At 42.4% G+C, this 20,133-nt stretch overlaps 1 protein-coding gene across 1 annotated transcript in view; it reads right to left on the bottom strand.

Annotated features, from left to right (window-relative positions):
- LOC121158200 (nuclear body protein SP140-like protein) overlaps positions 1-20,133 on the bottom strand; it is a 111,025-nt gene that overhangs the window by 78,980 nt on the left and 11,912 nt on the right. Inside the window, exons 2-4 of the mRNA XM_040982861.1 lie at positions 14,275-14,432; positions 13,180-13,345; positions 12,023-12,106 (exon numbers count right to left, since the gene is read on the bottom strand). Coding sequence (XP_040838795.1) covers positions 12,023-12,106; positions 13,180-13,345; positions 14,275-14,430 — 406 coding nt within the window. The 5' untranslated portion in view covers positions 14,431-14,432. The remainder of the gene's footprint in view (positions 1-12,022; positions 12,107-13,179; positions 13,346-14,274; positions 14,433-20,133) is intronic.

The raw sequence follows: 20,133 nt of genomic DNA, 5'->3' as shown, positions 1-20,133 counted from the left end.
TACTGCGAAGATAAAGGATGAGGAAAGCGTACTTCTGCTTTTCAGAATATCAAGCAAATCCTCCCACGTCCTGAACAGGAGGCCAAATGCCGAAACTGAATGACACAGGCAAAGAATGAACCAGCGAGAGGAGATTTGAGTGGTTGTTAAACACACACAAATTCCCCAGCTGCACATGCAACCAGAAAACACAAATGGAAACAAGAAGTCACATGTTACCAGTCGCAAAGTTTGGCCAAGTGGGGAGAGATGGCTTCCCTCATTTGCTCTTACTAAAAACACTGACCCAGCCAGTAAATGTTCTAACCTTGCCTCAAGACCTGCTTTTGTTGGGGCCCAGCACAGTGGCCTAGTGGCTAAATCCTTGCCTTGCATGTGCCAGGATCCCATATGGGCAGCTGTTCTAATCCTGGCAGCTCTGCTTCCCACCCAGCACCCTACTAGTGGCCTGGGAAAGCTGTTGAACATGGCCCAAAGCCTTGGGACCCTGCGCCACATGTGGGAGACCTGGAAGACCCGAGAAAGAGGCCTGCAAGACCCGCGTGGGAGACCCACTGCTGCCCCTTGGGGAGTGAACCAGCAGATGAAAGATTATTTTCTCTGTATCTCTTTATCTCTGTAAATCTGCCTTTCCACTAAACTAAGTAAATCTTTGAAACAAACAAAAAGACCTGTTATTGGTTTTTGACATAAGATAAATACTTGTCTACATGCGAGACACAGTGAGAGAGAAGCACAACCATCACTATGGCTTGTTGATCAAAGTGAACAACCGAGAGTCTAGATTTCATCCACAGGTACTCGTTTGACAATAAGGATGTATAAATCCTATGCAAGCAACGTCATGTAGCTGTTAGAAAGAGTGAGGTAGAGCTACACATAAACACAAAGACTGCTAAGATTTCCACTGCTAAAATAATTGAAAATGAAAAATGCAGACCCTATACCCATAGTCTGGTCCCATTTATTACTGATGGAGAATATGTAAATTTTATCAGTGGACTGCAAAAGTTCATTGGAATTTCATGCATAGTTTTTTCCTAACCTGTATTTGCAGTGAATTTCCGGGAGACACCTGTACATACAGATTTCAAATAGTTTCTGCATCAAAAAAACCCAAACTTTATTTTTCCATTCCATTTTTTGAAGCACCCTCAATATTTGCAAAGCCAATTATTTATGTTAAGTGCATAGATACGGAAGGTACACCCAAGACATCACAGGACTTGAGAATGGAAACTGTGACAGATCATGGAGGAATAAATGAGCTGAAATTTCTGCGAGTCCTGCTGTGCAACTTTGTCATTTTACCTGTCAATTTAGTATGCTCACCTTCCCAGAATGCACTGTGTCTCTTCTAACACCAGGAAGGGGAGAGCTATGATGGCAAGAGGAAGCTAAAACTCGACATGGTGGCACAACGAATCTGAGAAAACTACACAAGCAGAAATTCCACCCCGGCACCACCCCATATCTATAAAACAGCCTGATAACTTGTAGGGGGTGTGAAGGGTCTTCTTTTGTTCTTGACCATGCATGGGGGTCTTTTTATGGACCAGCCCTCACTCACTTCTTTTCATAGGCAGCTCTCTAGCAGCTCTCACCAAGTGAAGTAGCTGACACTCAAGACTGAACGTGTGTCCACTCATTCTCTCTTATTCCTGCCTCATCTGTGCCCTGTAAGTATGGACCTGATATGAATTCTTATCTCTGCTTCAGTAAGAACCTGGAATAAAGATTAAGATGTGTAGGCCACAGCACTGGAAGTATTCCTTAGAGTAAGTAGTCTACTTATACCAACAAAAATGCTGCGATGTGTGGTGTCTGTTAATCCAAGCAAATTTACATTTCCTTTTAGAGGACATCATGAGGAAATAAAACAAACAAATTCGTTAAAATACGATTCTTTTGTAACCTCAGAACAGGTAACATTTTCATTAGTTTTTAGGTCTCTCCTTAGTGTGTTTTACAGCTGTGCTTCTAAAATCCTGTGGGTCTATTAAAAAAAAGTTCACAAATATGTAGAGGAATTACAAACCAACTCCAATACATGCTGTAGACAGGACTGAGATAACTCAACATTCTGACAAGTGTTTCTGTTGCTCGTTTTGCAAAGCAAATAAACAAGAGTCCAAGACGCTAGCCTTGTCTTTACTCCCTTATGCAATTGTGAGGGAAGACCGCCTGACACTTACGTGATTGGGGTTTGTCATTTGGCAATACAGATGATAATGTCCGTGCCTCTTATCATCCAAAATTGATGTAAAAAGGAAATATTATTTATGCAGATCTCTTGACAAATCACTGTATACGCCATGACTCACGGGAGAACAGTTTTGTCAAAAACAAAACTTGGGGTCCAGAGAGCGTGAGCTGTCTACTGCTGCTCCCACCCGCTGGCTGGTGAGTTCTCTTCTGCCACTGTTCAAAGCTTTGGATCAGGTGACAATGTGACCTTCCCACAGGGAATATTAGCTTTCTGTCCTCCATAGACACCACTGCATATATCCAAAACCTTGTAGACATAGAAACGAACCTTAAAGACAGATGCATCATTTTGCTATCCTATCCCTACATACATCCAAAGCATGGTCCAATCCTCAAGAATAAATTATTGCAATTTTCACCCCCTGCATTTCCTAAAAGAGTCGAGTAGCATGAATGCAGATGATGGGATTCCTAGGATAAGCTGGAACCATCGTAGACAATAGACCCAGAATCCAACACTTAGGGAAACATGACTCTGCATTCTGACTCCCGCCGCCCAAGCCTTGCCGGCCCTTCCTTACCAGGCTCACCTCCCGCGGTTGAAGTGGAGGCTTCTGGGGGCTGGTCTTCATAGGTGAGCGCTTCAGATTCTTCGCTGTGGATGACTGCACAAAGGAGCAAAACTCTCCCTTAGTCTTGAGCGGCAGCAAAGAGCATCATCAGAACACCCGAGAGGCTGAGGGAACTCAGTCCCTGGCTGATGCCTTGAATGTGTGGGACTGGCAGGTGCTTGCAGGCCCTAAGCCGAAAGCTAACCAAAGTGACGCAGAGTGGGCAGCTTCACCAAGCCCACCAGAATCTTCTACCTCCACCCTCACTCCATGTCTGTCCCCACACTCACACTTGCCTCTCACTCCTATGTTAGCTTTCTACTGGGTTCTACACCCGACTGTCCCATTCTCCTGTCCTGGCACCCGTGTCTCCCTACACCTGTTCGTCTTGCTGCTGCTTTTCCCTCCACACTCACTGTTTCCTGGTTGTTGTCCCAGTTACTTGACGCCTAGCCCCTTGCCTGCCTCTCTTTATTGAAAATAGTTTCTCTGATGTCAATGCTCACAACATCCATTTCTCTGAATCTCAGGCATCCCTTCTGCTGAACTATAGCCTCCCTTGAGCTCAGACACAGTGCGGAACCTTCCCCTTCAGCCTGCATCCCGGGCACCTGCTCTGTTTGACCTTCCCCGTTGGAGTTCCTCAGCCCCAATGCTGGTCACTTGGGAATCACAATTAAGCAAAACTCTCTCAGTCACTTTACCTATGATCTCAGAGACCTGCTTGCAGTCAGTTCCTGCTTGGGCTCCTGAGTCTAAAATTGCCCTTTCCTTCTTTATATCCATCAGAAGCAAAGGAGAGGAGTTCATGTGGATTACAGGGCCAGGGGATACTGAACCTGGAGCAAAGAGAAATAAGAAATTACCCTAAGTTACTGAGGGACCCTTCACCATCTGTTCCTCCTGGGGTCTAGCCACACACCATCTGTTATCAGGGCCATCTCACCATCTCTTAGTCCAGGGACATCCTCACCATCTATAACTCTAGGGGTACCTCACACTCTGTTACTCAGGGCTCCCTCGACATCTGTTATCACAGAGGCACCAGCCCATCTTTTATTCCATTGGTCCCCTCACCATCTGTGACTCTATGGGCCCCCTTATCATCAATTACTCAGGGCCCCATCACCATCTTTTACAGGGTCCCATCACAATCTGTTCCTCCATGTGCCCACTAACCATTATTACTCCAGGATCTCATTGTTTGTTACTTGAGCGGCATATGGCCATCTTTTATTCCATTCGTCCCCTCACCGTCTGTTACTTCAGGAGCCACTCATGGTCTAATAATCCAGGGACACCCAACCATCTTTGCTTGGGGCTCCCATACCATCTGTTACTCCAAGTGGCTCCATCACCATCTGTTTCTCCAGCAGTCCCCTTACCATCTCTTACTCGGTACTTTTCACTGCCCCTTTCTCAGGATGCCTTTACCGTCGTTAGGAAATCTCTCTGCATCCATCTCAATGCTTGTGTTTAAGCTTCACTCCACACCTCTTTTGCGGCTTTTTATGAATCCTTTCCTAGCTGTCCCTTTTGACTCTTGTTATTTTCACCCATCTACTTATTATATCAATTTTCAATCTGTATTTCCCTTGTTATTTAAAAAAATAAAGACTATGCTTGCAGTAGAGCACACATAAATAACAGAGGGTATTAAGTGATCGCACGCTAAGCAAACGGTTTGATCCAGAAGCAGATGATCAGCACCATAGGAGCCACCCACGGACCTCTCACACTCCCTGTCCCCGCCATCTTGCCCCAGGAGAATCCCCATCTCAACTTCCAACACCAAGATTAATTTTACCTCTTAATGCAGTTTATACAAATGGAATCATACTCTCTTAATATTCTGATACTCCCAGAAGAATTCTTCTCTCTCTCTCTCTCTCCCTCTCTCATTTCTCTCTTTCACACACACACACACACACACACACACACACACACACACTTTTTGTCTCTTTTACTCATATATATTACTCAACATAGTTATAAAAGGCATTATACTCATTTTGTATAGCCATCTTCACTGCTCTATAGTATACACCATACAAAATAAACACATTTCTATCCATTTGGGCTGTGCTTGGCTTTTACGAACAGTGCTGCTGTATCATTCTTTTCTACGGAATGAACACAGCACACCTTTCTACTGGTCTCTGCAAGATCTAAGGCAGGTATATTTTCAATCTGAGAAGATACCCTGAACTATTTTTGAAGCATATGCAAAGACTGAAGTGTAAGAGAGAGAGAGCTAGGCACTAAAACGGGTCAAGGAATTTGGGCAGGACGGGATTGTTGTGTGTGGGCTGAGAAGCAGGAGATGGAATCTGATTGCAAGGCAGGCCCCCTTCAGTACCTAGCCAAGCAATGGTGACCTGATGGGGAGGCCACAAGAGGGACCTGAATTCTAACGAGGAAAATCATCCGGCCTGGGTTGCATATTTGAAAGACTCATTCAGCTGAAGTGCGGAGGATGGGTGTGAGGAGAGCAGGATTGGAGGAAGAGGCCGGACAGGAGACTCTTTCTCCATGTGAGTGAGAGTGGCAGGGAGCTGAGGCAGAGCGATCCTGCTGGGGATGAAGATATTGGACAGGCTAGGGGTACTTATACAGGATTTGACAGATACGATGAAGAAAATTCAACGAAGATGATCTGAGCCTGTACATTCTGGCATGGTTTGTTATGTTACAGAGCAAGAAATCACTGATGGTTACCTAGAGATGCTATTCAGTGTTTGAATGGAAGTCTGCAGATACATGAAGAAATGACCCTAGAAGACACTGTGGGCAGAGATCTGTCACTATGGGAATCAACACATCTTGAATGCTGCCTGAGCCACGGCCAGTATGAGTCACTGTACGAGAGACAGGGATATGCAGACAAGGGTTGACTCCATGAGGAGGTACAGGGCTGTGTAGATCAGTGCTGACTACCTGAGGATGTTAAAGGACCACACAAACAATATGGTGCCTGACTTTTCCCAATGGGAACCGACTCAGTCTGTACTAGCTTTCTGATGACTGCTGCGTTAAATTTATGTCCTTCAAATAAAGACAAATAAATAAATAATCCAAAAATGCAAAAATGCACTCTAGAAGAACCAGCATCTATCTCACTGAAGAAACTGAAAGGAAAACATTGTTAAGCCGTGAAAGAAATGAAAATGGGAACACAGCATACTAAAACTAATGGAGTCCAACAATAATGGATCCAAGAGGAAGTTCCTTGCAATGTCAGTATGAACAAAGAAGAGACACTTCTATATGGCTGTATGATGCAAGGTCTATTAAAACACAAACAAGGGCCTGGCGGTGCGATGGCTTAGCGGCTAAAGTCCTCACCTTAAACAGGCCCGGGATCCCATATGGGCGCCGGTTCTAATCCCAGCAGCTCCACTTCCCATCCAGCTCCCTGCTTGTGGCCTGGGAAAGCAGTAGAGGATGGCGCAAAGATTTGGGACCCTGCACCCGCGTGGGAGACCTGGAGGAAGTTCCTGGCTCCTGGCTTCAGATTGGCAGCATCAGGCATTGCGGTCATCTGGTAAGTGAGTCATCGGATGGAAGATCTTCCTCTGTCTCTCCTGCTCTCTGTATATCTGACTTTCCAATAAATGAATAAATCTTTAACAACAAAAAAAGGAGTAAAGGAACACGGTGAGTTGTGTCTGTACTGAGCTTGAGCGTACTCACTGAGCAATTGTCCCACAGGGAAAATAATATCAACTTTGGCATCATACAGGTCAAAATAGGTCCGTGTGGCCCTCAGACCTAATGGCCAACAGGTTCCAGCAAGAGCAGCACCACCAACAACCTAGGTATATAGGACTCCTTGTGTCTCTGTAATCCTGGGAACTGCTCAAACCCCTACAAGCGGGAGAAAAATTTGTACGGACAATGGTGCAGCCTCAGTACGGTATCACAGGAGCTGGAGACTGGTAAGCCGGGAACTGGAGCTATGGAGACCACAGTGGAAGTCTAACATAAGATCCCAGAACTGGAACTCACTGGAGGGAGTGGCACAAGTAACTTTAGCAAATAAGAAAAATCGAATTATAGAGTTGTGGGTGACACAGCTTAGAAACCTGGCCCAAGGAGAAGAGTCTGATCATCAGAAGCACAATGACCAAGAGCAAAAGAAGAAACAAAGGCACAATGAATATTACTGAAGTTTCCCTACAAAGAATCAAAGCCTCAGAGTTAACTGAGGAACATCGAGAAAGTGGAGGATACAGATTCAAAACACTTGTTTTAAAGCTTCTTATCAACAAGAAGCATATGAAGCAGGCATTCAAGGAATTTAAGGACTATGTCACACAGAAAATGAATCAAATGGAAGTTGATATATCAGAAATTAATAATACAGTCAAGCAAAAATTAAAGTATAATGGAGAGTCTCCAAAGTAGAATGAAGGAGGCAGAAGAAAGAATCTCAGTATTGGAAGATATTTCCTTTCACCAGCGGAAAACAGACAAAAAGCTGGAAGCAGAGCTGGGTCAAGCTCAAAAAAGTATTTAAGAATTAAGAGAAACTATTAAAAGGCCAAATGTAAGAGTTATGGGAGTGCTAGAAGGTGCAGAAAGAGAAGCTGGGTTCAAAAATGTATTTAATGAAATAATAAGGGAAAATTTCCCTAATCTAGAGAAAGAATTGGCAAACAACATCCAGAAACCCAACAGGATTGACCAAAAGTATCTCCACCACGACACATGATAATCAAGCTCTCTCCAGTCAAACATAAGAAAAAGATCCTGAAATGTGCATGTGAAACAAAAATCAACTGACATATGAAGGAATGCCAGTTAAATTCACAGGAAATCTCTCACAAAAACTCCATAGGCCAGAAGAAAACGGGACAACATATTCCAGAATCTCAAAGCAAAACACTGTCGGCCCAGGATTACATACCCAGTAAAGCTTTCCTTTGTCTTTGAAAATAAAATAAAATTCTTCCACAGTAAAGCAAAAAAAAATTTATAGAATATGCCTCTTTCAGACCCGACCAACACATGATACTTCAAGATGTTCTCTTGACAGAGAAGAGGAATAGCGCCTACCAAAACCAAAGGCAAATGTGAAGAACATCCCAGTGAAATAACAACACAAGACTAAATCAACGAACAACCCATTGCTAAAATGACAGGATCAAATTACCACCCGTATATATTAATCCTGAATGTTAATGGATTAACTCTTCAGTCAAATGTCATACTTACCCAAAATGCATTAAAAATGCAAAACCCATCTATTTGTTGCCTACAGGAGAAATATCTCACCAACAAAGATCAGCAGAAACCATATCTCATGGATTTTATATATATATCTTTAATTTATCCATTCAAACCACCTTCTTCCCATTAAATTCTTAACTGACTCGTAGATCATACAGGAGCATCATTTTCTTCAAGAAGGTTCTTGATTTTATTTTACATGTTATTTAATTTCATGGCATTTTAAATTTCTTTGTTTCCTGTTGTTCATTTTGTTTTATGGCTTTTCAATTAAGGGAATGTACAGTAACTTTGTAATGGAGACTTTCATATTCATATCTGGTATCATGTTATTGAACTTCATGGCATTGTAAATCTCTATTTTTCTTTTTTTTGCTGTTGATTTTGTATTGTGGCTTTTCACTTAAGGAGATGTACAGTAACTGTGAAATGGAGTCTGTCATATCCAGATGTGAGGATACAATGCAGTATGTATCTCTACTTCCAGACCAAAGATGAACTCCCAATGAAACTGTTAATTACATCTTGACAATACAATGCTAGCCCCTCTGCCATTACCATGCCCACAATGATGGACATATGACTCCTTATGAAGAACTTATAGTAATGATATAGGTAAACTTGGGAGAGGAGGAGGGGACTTGACAAGGGTAGGAGGGAAATCCCAGAGCCTATGGAACTGTATCATAAAATGATAACAGTAATTTTATTTTATTATTTTTTTTTAAAGATTTACTTTTATCATTTTTTTGTTGGAAAGGCGGATATACAGAGAGGAGAGACAAAGAGGAAGATCTTCCGTCCGATGATTCACTCCCCAAGTGAGCGCAATGGTCGATGCCATGCCAATCCGAAGCCAGGAGCCTCCTCTGGGCCTCAGAGTCCCAAAGTTTGGGCCATCCTCGACTGCTTTCCCGGGCCACAGGCAGGGAGCTGGAAGGGAAGCGGAGCTCCCGGGATAGAACCAGCGCATATATGGGATCCTGGGCTTGCAAGGCGAGGACCTTGACCACTGCACCACTACACCGGGCACGATAACAGTAATTTTAAAAGAAGGAAAAAAAAGTCAGCGGTGTTTCTATAAATGTTGCTTTTCCATTTGTAACCATGGCCACTCTGGAAAAAAATCCCATTTACATTGGAACTGATAAAGAACAAAATACAGAGAAATAAATTTAGAGTAAAACATGTGTACACTAAAAATCCTAAAACTTTGATTAAAAAAAATTAAAGATGACAAGATAGACCCGCTCTTGATGGCCTAGTGGATGAAGTCCTTGACTTACGCCTGCTGGGATCCAATATTGGCACCAGTGTGTATCCCAGCAGCCCTACTTCCCATCCAGCTCCCTGCTTGTGGCTTGGGAAAGCAGTCAAGGATGGCCCAGAGCTTTGGCATTCTGCTTCCACATGGGAGACCCAGAGGAAGTTCCTGGCTCCTGGCTTCAGGTCAGCTCCACTATGGCCATTGCAGCCACTTGGGGAGTGAACCAGCAGATAAAGATCTTCCTCTTTATATCTCCTCCTCACTGTATATCTGCAGTTCCGATAAAAATAAATACATCTCGAAAAAAAAGATGACAACATAAATGGAAAGATTTTTCATGTTCATGAATTCAAAAAATTTATATTGTGGACTGTGTGTAGTACTGAAGTTCTCTATAGAGTTAATATAATTTTTTTTCACAATTCCAATGACTTTTTTTTACAGATATAGCAAAACAAAACTAAGTCTACAATTTTTATGAAACACAACAGACTGACTAGCTGAGGCAAACTTGATGACAAAGAACAAAGCTGAAGGCGTCACAGTATCTGACAGCAAAGAAATACTGGGACAGTGCAGTGGAGTAATATATTAATCCTCCACCTGTGAAACCTGCATCCTATATGGGCACCAGTTTGTGTCCCAGCTGCTCCAGTTCTATCCAGCTTCCTGCTAATGGCCTGGGAAAGCACCAATGGATGTTCAAGATCTTGGCTCTCTGAACTGACATGGAGACCTGAAAGAAGCTACCAGCTCCTGGCTTTGGAAGGCCCAGCTATGGTCAGGGTGGCCATCAGGGGAATGAACCAGAAGATGGAAGATACCTGTGTGTGTGTGTGTGTGTGTGTGTGTGTGTGTGTAATGTGTGTGTTTTACTGCTCTCTGTAGTTCTTTCATCAACAATAAATAAATCTTTAAAATACACATGTACACTATAAAACTACAGTAAGCCAAACAGTACGCTACTGTCATAAACACAGACACCTAAATAGATGAAGCACAACAGCGCGTCTAGAAATAAACTCTTGCATGGTCAACTGTTATTCAGAAAAAGTGCCAAGAACACACAATGCGGAAAGGACCATTTGTCAATAAGCAGTACTGGGACAACTGGATAACACGAGACCAGAGAGTGACATTAGACCTTCATCAAAATCACCTGAAAAAATCCATCAAGAATGAATTAAAGGCTTCAATCTAAGACCTAAAACTGTAGAAGAAAACATGGGGAAGAGCTACATATCATGGGTCTTGGCAATGATTTTCAATGTGACACATAAAGTATGATCAATACAAGCAAAAATCAACAACAAAGATTATCTAAAGCCAAAAGCTCTGTAGAGTCAAGAAAATAACCCACAGGTAAGAGACAACCTACACTATGGCAGAAGACATGTGCAAATCTATCTGCTAAATGACTGAGACCCAAATGATGGAACTAACTTAAGCAACTCAATAATAAATTAATAATGGGTATTTTATTATCAAAAAAGTCCTGCACAAAAGGACCTATACAAGTGACCAACGTGATATGGGAAATGCACAGCACCACTAACCACCCGGGAAACATAACGTAAAATCATGAGAAGATGTCACTTCACGCTGGCTGCATTGGTGTTTAGCAGAAAGACATGAGAGGACAGATGCCGGTGGTGATGTCTAAAAACGGGAACCCCGGTGCTACTGCTGGCTGGGTTATAAATAGTACAGCCATCATGGAAAACAAAATGGGGATTCCTTGAAAATCACACATCAACTACGTAAGACAGAGCAGTCACACTCCTGGATATTTATCCCAAGTATATGCAGTCAATATGTCACGGAGGTGCCTGCACTCCCCCGTTCAGAGCAGTATTAGACACAGAAGTCGAGGCGTGAAGTCAGCCCAAGTGCCCGGCGACAGAGGAATGCGCAAAGATGACATCTACACAAAGGAATACGACTCAGCCTCAAAAGGAAGAAGCTCCTATCACCTGAATCAACCCACATGACCCGGAGGACACAACACTGAGGGAAACAAGCCAGGTACAAGAGGACCATCACAGAGCTCATCTGTGCTTCACAACAGCATCTCGTTTTCTTAAAAATTACTGAAAACGGATTTTAAGTGTTCTTACCACAAAAAGTATAGAGTATATGCTCGGTACATCAAATCATCCGTTTTATTCTGTGTCAGTGGGCTGTGAGCTGCAGGGTTCTCCTTGTCTCCCTTTGCTCTCCACTCCCGACGTGCCTGGGGATCCCTCAGGGAGCCCTGCCACACCCTGCAGCCTTGAACCCTTTCTCCTCCTCCATTCATCCCTCCCTGTTCCTGGCACCTGCACACACAGATAGTTATCAAGGATATGGATCACACGTGTTACCAGTTTAACATATTCAGATGCTGTGTGTTAGAGGACAAAGACCAGATAGTGGAAACTTTTCATCTGGGCTCCTCTTTAACGCTGGCCACGGGCCATGCTTCTGAGCCCTTCAGGGCTCCACCCCTAGCTCTCCTGTCTGGAAGGTTCTCTAGCACTACTGTTTCCAGGTGTTTCAGCTGTGCAAGTCTGGCTTCCTCCACTTTGACCTCGGCTGCCTTCTCAATGTCCTCCCTTGTGTCCCTGACCTTCTCCATGTCCTCCCACGTTCCATCCCTGGCTTATCCTCTCTGTCCAGAACCCAGCTGGCTCCGTTCCCTCTACAAGTGAGAAATGCTTGTTACCTTGTTCCAGTGGCAGCTGAATCCTGGAATTCTCCTCTATGTGGCCTCTGACATTGTTCTGGAATTGAAGCTTGCGGTTGACTTCTGAAGACAGAGATGAGAAGGCGGTTAGAGATCTTCGCAGGAACCATGGAAGTCACAAAACCACCTGCTTAGGATTCTCCAGTTTCCGGATCAGTGCATCCCACAGAACTGAACGTTCCCCATCAGTCCATGGGAGATGGCATGTCAGCAAGGGAGGTTTTATGTTTTCCAGACAGAAAAAGACAAGCAAGGCTGGAGAAAACAGAAGTGGAAGCACTGTGGGCTGTGTTACCTAAAGAGTGCTGAGAGACTAGGTATGTGTTTGCAAGGAACGAATCTCAACTGACCTTGAACTGTGGTTATGCAACAAGGTGGAGGAATCCACCATGGGGGGAGGGGTTTGGCAGGGGAGGGGGGAATCCCCAGTGCCTATAAAACTGTATCACATAATACAATGTAAACAACAATAAAAAAAAAAGAGTGCTGAGAGAGAGAAAGCAGATAGCAACATATTCAATAAAAGAGAATCATGTGGGGTTTTTTTCTGGTACCTCTTTTTAAAAAAGATTCTTTTATTGTTTAGAAAGCAGAATAAGGGGTAAGGAGATCTCCCTTCAGTGTGGTGACTCTTACAATTGGCCTTGCCCCCATTGGGTGTCCCTGAAACTGGCTGGGGAGGTTTTTACAAGAGACCGACCCCATGAGCACAGAGTACCAAGCCAAGCTGGGTCCCGCACCCACAGTTAGTTAGACTGTCTATCGCTCAAATCAGGCTGCAGTCAATGGGTGGGCTGCAGTGTAGACCAACACAAGGGCTCCAGTGGAACAGAAGCCACTGGTTCTGCTCATTGGGATTTTCTGTGACTTGTCCTGTGTCCTCCTAAGTAACCGTGGTGCCCGTGTCATGCTGGTCATCTTGTTATTCTAAACGCCTGGCTCAGCAGATCTCTGAGTGGCGGCTGTACCCCTGCTATCATGCCAGAAGCTCCAAGAAGGTTCATGCCGCGTCTGTCTTGACAAGTACTTTATCTCCACTGTCCAGCACAGTCTGTGGTTTGTGTTAGAAACTCAGTACATGCTTGCTGAAAATATTTTACCCTAAACTCCTAAAGGTAGACAATTAACATAATTACCAATTTCAAAGCTTTTACGAACAGGAACTAATTTGGGGTATTCCTGCAGGTTGACCTCGTTGAACACTGCCTCGAAAACAGTCTCGTCAAACTTCTCCAGTTTCTCAAGAACATCATACACCACATGTTCAACACGCATCATGTTTCTCCAAGAATTTTCTGCATCCTTAAAAAATATAAAATAGAAAAACACAGAATATTAAGCTACAACAAGCTCCAGAAGTCAGTTTCATTCTTTTTTTTTAAGATTTACTTATTATTATTAAAGCAATTTTTGGTGCAGAGATAGAGACACACAGAGAGAGAACGATCTTCCACTTGCTGGTTCACTTCCCAAGTGGCCACCATGACCAGAGTTAAACCAATCCAAATCCAAAAGTCAGGAGCTTCTTCCAGGTCTCCCACACGTGTACCGGGTTCCAAGGCTTTGGGCCGTCCTCCACTGCTTCCCCAGGCCACAAGCAGGGAGCTGGATGGGAGGTGGAGCAGCCAGGACACAAACTGGTGCCCAGTATGGGATCCCGGCCCATGCAAGGTGAGGATTTAGCCACTGCACTATCATGCTGGGCCCTACTCAAACTCTTAAGACTACACAAGTGCCACACACACACACACACACACACACACACAAATGAAAGAAAAACCAAGCAAGCCTCTACTTCTAAATTCATCCCAATGAGTTTTAAGGCTTTTGGACTTAGATATTTTGAATCAACATTAATTGAAATAAAGTGCTGTGCCAGTAACTGTTTCAGTAAACCAGTAAAACCATTAATTCACTAAAACTATTTACAACATTTAGTTTATGTTACAATGAATGATTGTTTGAACTACATGGTATGACATATACAAGACAGCACCCATCTAAGAGTGCAATTGTGTCAACTCTGGCTTATCACCAGTGCATCCGCCCACCTCCAGAGGGCGTCACATAACACCATCGCATCAGGGAGAAGCAGGGCATGAGTGATACAGAAGCACTTACAGAAACACCTGTCTGTCACTGGTTGTAACTTGAAATTGAATCTGGAATATCAGAGCATAAATTAAGTGGCTGCTAGTACACCAGGTTGTGACACAGTGGACTTCACTTACCTGAAACATTCTATCCGTGATGAGTCCACGGTCACGGAGGCCATGCAGGAAAGGAAATGTGTGCGTTATTGCATGTGAGATCTCCACTCTGCAGCTCTTGAAATGATTTAACACTGCCTCATAGATGAGCTTTTCTTCTTCGTCTTCTGTGGACATCTCTGTGGGAAAGCACACCCCATGAAAATGGTCATTAGGATTACAGGGCCGTGGGAGGTCCTAAGGTCACACTCGGGAAGGAAAGGCCACCACGCACCAGCACATTCAAAGCAAGCATCCTAGGTAGATGCCAGAATGAACGGAGCTAAAGCAATAGAGATGAAATGGGAGGAAGCGCACAGGTCACAGAAGAAGTAACTGCGAACTGCCCAGCCCATCCTGCATCACAGCGATTATAGGTACTTCCCACCTAAGCATATGTAGAATGTATTTCAATTGAAAAACCTTAACTCCTATAAAATTAAGGTGGAATAAGAAGGGCATTCAGACAGGAGTATAAAATAATGAAAGAAAAACAGGATCTGTCCTTGAAAATTTATCTTAATGAGCAATTAAGAGAAAACAGATCACAAAAAGACAAAAGCAAAACGCCCTATTTCTGATCACAGTCATCAAACCACACAATTAAGTGAGAAATGCCATTCTACCTCAAAAACTTAGTTATGAGTGACATCACATGGTGTAATAATAACAATTGTAAGCTGAGAGTGTAACAAGAATGGCAACCATATTACCCGAGACAACTGGTTTTGTTTTGTGTTAACACAAATTGGTGCTCTTCTATTTTAGTTGATAATAACTGAATTTCAATTACATACAACTCTAGATATTTTTCAAGCCTTGTGATAACTACAAAAAAATCAGTATATGCACAAAATTCGAAAAAAGTATTATCTTTACCAAAAAACATTAAATTATAAATGAACTTAACAAGAAAAAATACAGAAACAAAGAAACTATGCAAGAGCCAGAAAGTAACTAACAAAATGGCAACAGTAAATTTTTACTTATCAATAATTACTTTGAATGCAAATAGATCAAATTCTCCAATCAAAAGGCAGAAAAAAGTATAGTAAGTCCAACATGATCTAATTGCTTGCTCCCTACAAGACACTCATGCTGACTTCACAGACACACAACTGAAAATGAAAGAAAGAAAAATCACAGTCTATGTAAATGGTTCCCAAAGAGAGCCTGGGCGTGTGTGTTGAAAGAAAATAGATCACCAAGACCACAAAACAAGTCTCAACAAATAGAAAGACCGAAATTATACCAAGTATCTTTTCTAACCATAATGATATGAACTAGAAATCAGTAATGAGAGGAAAACTGAAAAAATTCACAAACACATGAAAGTTAACATATTACTGAACAAACAGCAAGTGAAAGAAAAAAACAAGAATGGAAGACTTTTAACATTTTTGACACCAATGGATATAGAAATATAACATACCAAAACTTTGGTAAAAAAAAAAGCAATCCTAAGAGAAGAGATTTTAGCTATAGACACTGGGATTGAACAAAAAGAGAGAAACTCAGTGAACAATCCAACTTACAACTCAAGGAACCAGAAAAAGAAAAACCAACCCTGAAGTCAGCAGGAGGAAGGGAATAAAACGACAGAAAAATAAATGAGACGATAGGAAAAAAGCTCAACGAAAGTCAGAGTTGATTCTTGGAAAATAGAAGCATAACTGACAAGCCTTTAGTTGGACTAATCAGGAGACAGACAACCCAATAATAAAGTGAAAAGAAAACATCACAATTTGTTGCAACACATTTAGAAATACTGTGAGTGCTTAATTGATACAGCACACTCTTTTAAGTGTGCCTTCCATGGTGCTACACTGTCTCTTCTCTTGGCCCTTCCATGAAATGAGAACCATTACCGTCACCAGTGTTCTACAGGTGTGAAGCCAGCTTACCCCAGTTGATTCATACAGTGACAGAACTGGAATTCAGGCCACCTTCTCTCCAGCTTCCTGACTCCCAACACTCCCACCTCCAACCACCCTCTTTGATCATCACACTATGTGGCTTTTCAAACAGCAGAGCCTAAGCAATGTGCTTGCATTAGGCCAGGAAGCAAAAAGCAGATTCTGAAAAACGGGACCCTATCTCAATTTTTTTTTGAAAGGCAGAGAGAGAGAAACAGAGACAGAGACAGGAGAGTTTTCCCATACACTGATTCACCCTCCAAATATCTGCAACAACCAAGTGGTGGGCCAGGTTAAGGCCAAGTGCCAGGAATTCCATCTGGGTCTCTCCCAAGAGGCTGGTGGGGATCCAGCTACTTGAGTCATCAGCATTATCTCCCTGCGTGTTCATTAGCAAGAAGCTGGACCTGGGAGTGGATCACGGACTTAAAATCCAGGCATTCTGATACAGGATGTAGGCAGAACCTCCCACGTGGGAGACCATGAAGAAGTTTCTGGTACTTGGCTTTGGTCTCAGACCAGGGCAGCATTTCTTGTTGTGGCAGGTTGAATGAGACAATCAGTTGATGGAAAAATCTTTCTCTTTTTCTGTAATTGACTTTCAAGTTCAAATAAATAAATCTCAAAAAGAAAAAAAAAAACAGAAAGAAAAGAAAGAGTGGAGACCTGATCTAACTGGTGGCTGAAAGGTGGGACAGTGGAGCCCTAGCTCACTCTGGACAAGCCTCGAAGGTGTTCTCGAGCAATGGCTGAGTTAGGTCCCATCTAGCTGTTCCCCTGCTTCCTAGAACACCATGGGATCATTCCCCCCCACCCACCCTGAGAAGCCTCCAGGACACATCAGACTAGGGGCTTCCTGGCCCAGAACTGTAACATCCAAACTGCAAGCTGAAACAGACCTAGAAGTTTCCCTTGAGGCTTTGCAGTACCAGCATGAAAAGCAGACACACACAACTCCCAATCTCTTCTTGATGCTGGTATATTCATTCCATCAAAAACAGACAACTACAAATTAAGAAATCAAAATCAGGGCTCAAAGTTGCTCATAGACACATATGATAAAGACCTTACAGTAAACTATTGGTAAATACCACCCAGTAGCAGATGGAAAATCAGTGTGTCAGGACCAAGAAGATATTATGTCAGAAATTCTAAGACAGGTTACATTAGAAAACCTATCTACACTTTTATTTAATGGAACAAATGGAAGAAATTTAAAAATCACTACAAGGAAAGAGCAATCTGAAAAAATTTCATAGGTGGTAGATATGCAAAACACAAGAAAGCTCAAGAAGACTCCAGAAGGAAGACCTATTCTTGGACCTAAAATCCAAAAACAGGAACTTTAAAAGGTTCAAAGATGGACAACAATAATCAAAGAAACATTAGAATCAAACTTAAGAGATTTGGAATCAATTTCCATCTCAAATAGTCCTGAAGGACTTAGAAAAGTGACTAAACACTACACCCACACTAAACCAAACAATCCAGACATGTCAGAACCAACAGATGAAAGAAAAGAACTTGGTAATTTCAAAGAATGAAAAGCAAGTGATACAAAAGAAAGGATCAAGAACCTGAATGGCTGCAGGCTTCTCATTAGCAATACTGAAAATGGAAAAAGAGAAGTAGACTAATTTTCATAGTAAACCTCTATGCTTGCCACATTTTTGGTAGTTGTGAGAGTAGACTTTCAGATATGAAGGATATTTCTAAAATATATGCAGATCTGTGCATTCTTCATGAGTGAAGGACAGCAAGAAAGAAGAGCACACAATATGCCCACAACAATTCCAACACAGGAGAGGTCCAGCTTCAGAAGTGAGCCACATCAGCCTAAGACAGCCAGAACTGCTTAGATGGGGAGGTTAGGGTGCCCCGGGAAGGCTTCCCAGCTAGACAGGCTGCAGAACATTATCAATTGGTTCTGAAATTTTTCTCAGGGAATAAAACTCCAGAAGAGCCAACTGTGCTTTGAAAAGATCTATGAAAAGGGATTGTACTTCCCATTAAAATAATGGTCAATAAGTCATTTCAATATTAAAATACAAATAAGAGTAGTGTATCAAATAAGAATACTTATCAACAGAAATCATCTACACAGACTCACATTTGAGAGTACCTCAAAAAGTTTGTAAAAAACATGGAATGAAATGGTTAGTTTACTTTTAGTGCAAAAATTATTGGAAACACATGCTTTTTTCATATAAGCATTTTCCCTGAGCTTTTTATAACAGAAGATCTATTTCTTTGAAAGTCACAGTGACAGTTTTTTTTTTAATCAGCTAGTTCACTAATGAGATGGCCACTATGGTCAGGGCTGAGCCAGGCAGAAGTCAGGAGCTTCACCTGGGTCTCCCATGCAAGAGGCAGGGATCCAAACACTTGGCTCATCTTCCATTGCTTTTCCCAGGCAATCAGCAGAGACCTGGATCAGAAGTGGGGCCGCTGGGACTTGAACCAATACCCTTATGGGATGGCGGTGGCTTGACCCACGGTGCGAGGAGCACACCCCCTTGTAAAATATTCCTTCCAAGATTCTTTAATATGTAAAATTGATGTTATTTCAAAGCAATAAAGGATATACTATTCTGGCAATTTTTTTAAAAGATTTATTTTATTTTTATTGGAAAGGCAGATATACAGAGAGGAGAGACAGAGGGGAAGATCTTCTGTCTGACGATTCACTCCCCTCCCCAAGTGAGCACAATGGCCGAAGCCAGGAGCCTCTTCCGGGTCTCCCACACAGGTGCAGGGTCCGAAAGCTTTGGGCCGTCCTCGACAGCTTTCTCGGGCCACAGGCAGGGAGCTGGATGGAAAGCGGGGCCACCGGGATTAGAACGGGTGCACATATGGAATCCCGGGTGTGCAAGCCAATGACCTTAACCACTGCACCACCACAACGGGCCCGCAAGATTCTTTAATATGTAAAATTGATGTTATTTCAAAGCAATAAAGGATAAACTAGTCTGGCAATGCTGTTACATAAATGCTTGGATTTTAAAAGCAGTTTTGTCACTGATACTGTCTAAACCCAGAGGTTTTGAAGAATTGAACTTTTTTTTTTTTAACATATTGTTCACTCAATACTATACCAATTGATTCCATAACATTGTACATTGACGCTGATGTTTTGTTGGGGGTTTTAACTGACCGGAACTTTACTCTGTTAGCTCTACCTTCAGACCAGAGAAGGTCTCCCCAAGAGGCCACTAAACTTATCTGGACAATAACACGTTGGACTTTATGCTAGGTATATGCTTACAATGAAGGAATTTCAACTGAACTTGAAACGCGGTTATGCAGCAAGATGGAGCAATCCACTATTTGAGGAGGGGTGTGGGAGGGGTGGGGGGACTCCCCAGTGCTTATAAAACTGTATCACATAATACAATGTTAATTAAAAAAAAGCAGTTTTGCATTTCATTTCACATGTAAAAATAAACTTCCCATGGAATTAATAGTTAAACGTAAACCAACCAATTCTACAGCCTATAAAATCTTTTCTTTCCTTTCCTCTCTCATTGCACTGACCATTTCCTATTCACTGAGAACTTCAACATTGGAGTTATCAGAACTGCTGAAGAAATTTACAATTTCAATATCCACTGGGAAATCCAATAGATTCCCAGGCCTTTAAATATATTGACACATTGCTGTCTAACATCTTGTGTTTAAGTTTTTGCAACTTTTCCAGCCAATATATAGGCTTCAACATCCTACCAACTGGTGCATTTTCCAAGTCTCAGTCTCAGATATGATCAGCACTTCACACATCCCAGGCCATGTCATTTCATACATGAAATGCTGATCAATTTTCAACTCTCTCTTTTGGGATCTCCAATTATTTCTAATGTCCTTTAAAGTCTATAAGTTCTCATTCCTCTAGGTTCTCATCCCTTTTTTACACAGCTAACATTGTTGT

The sequence above is a fragment of the Ochotona curzoniae genome, unplaced genomic scaffold, assembly GCF_017591425.1.
Source record: "Ochotona curzoniae isolate NIBS_2020 unplaced genomic scaffold, NIBS_Ocur_1.0 contig_3643, whole genome shotgun sequence".
In the NCBI taxonomy this organism is placed as follows: Eukaryota; Metazoa; Chordata; class Mammalia; order Lagomorpha; family Ochotonidae; genus Ochotona; species Ochotona curzoniae.
This window is presented reverse-complemented; position numbering and strand designations above follow the sequence as displayed.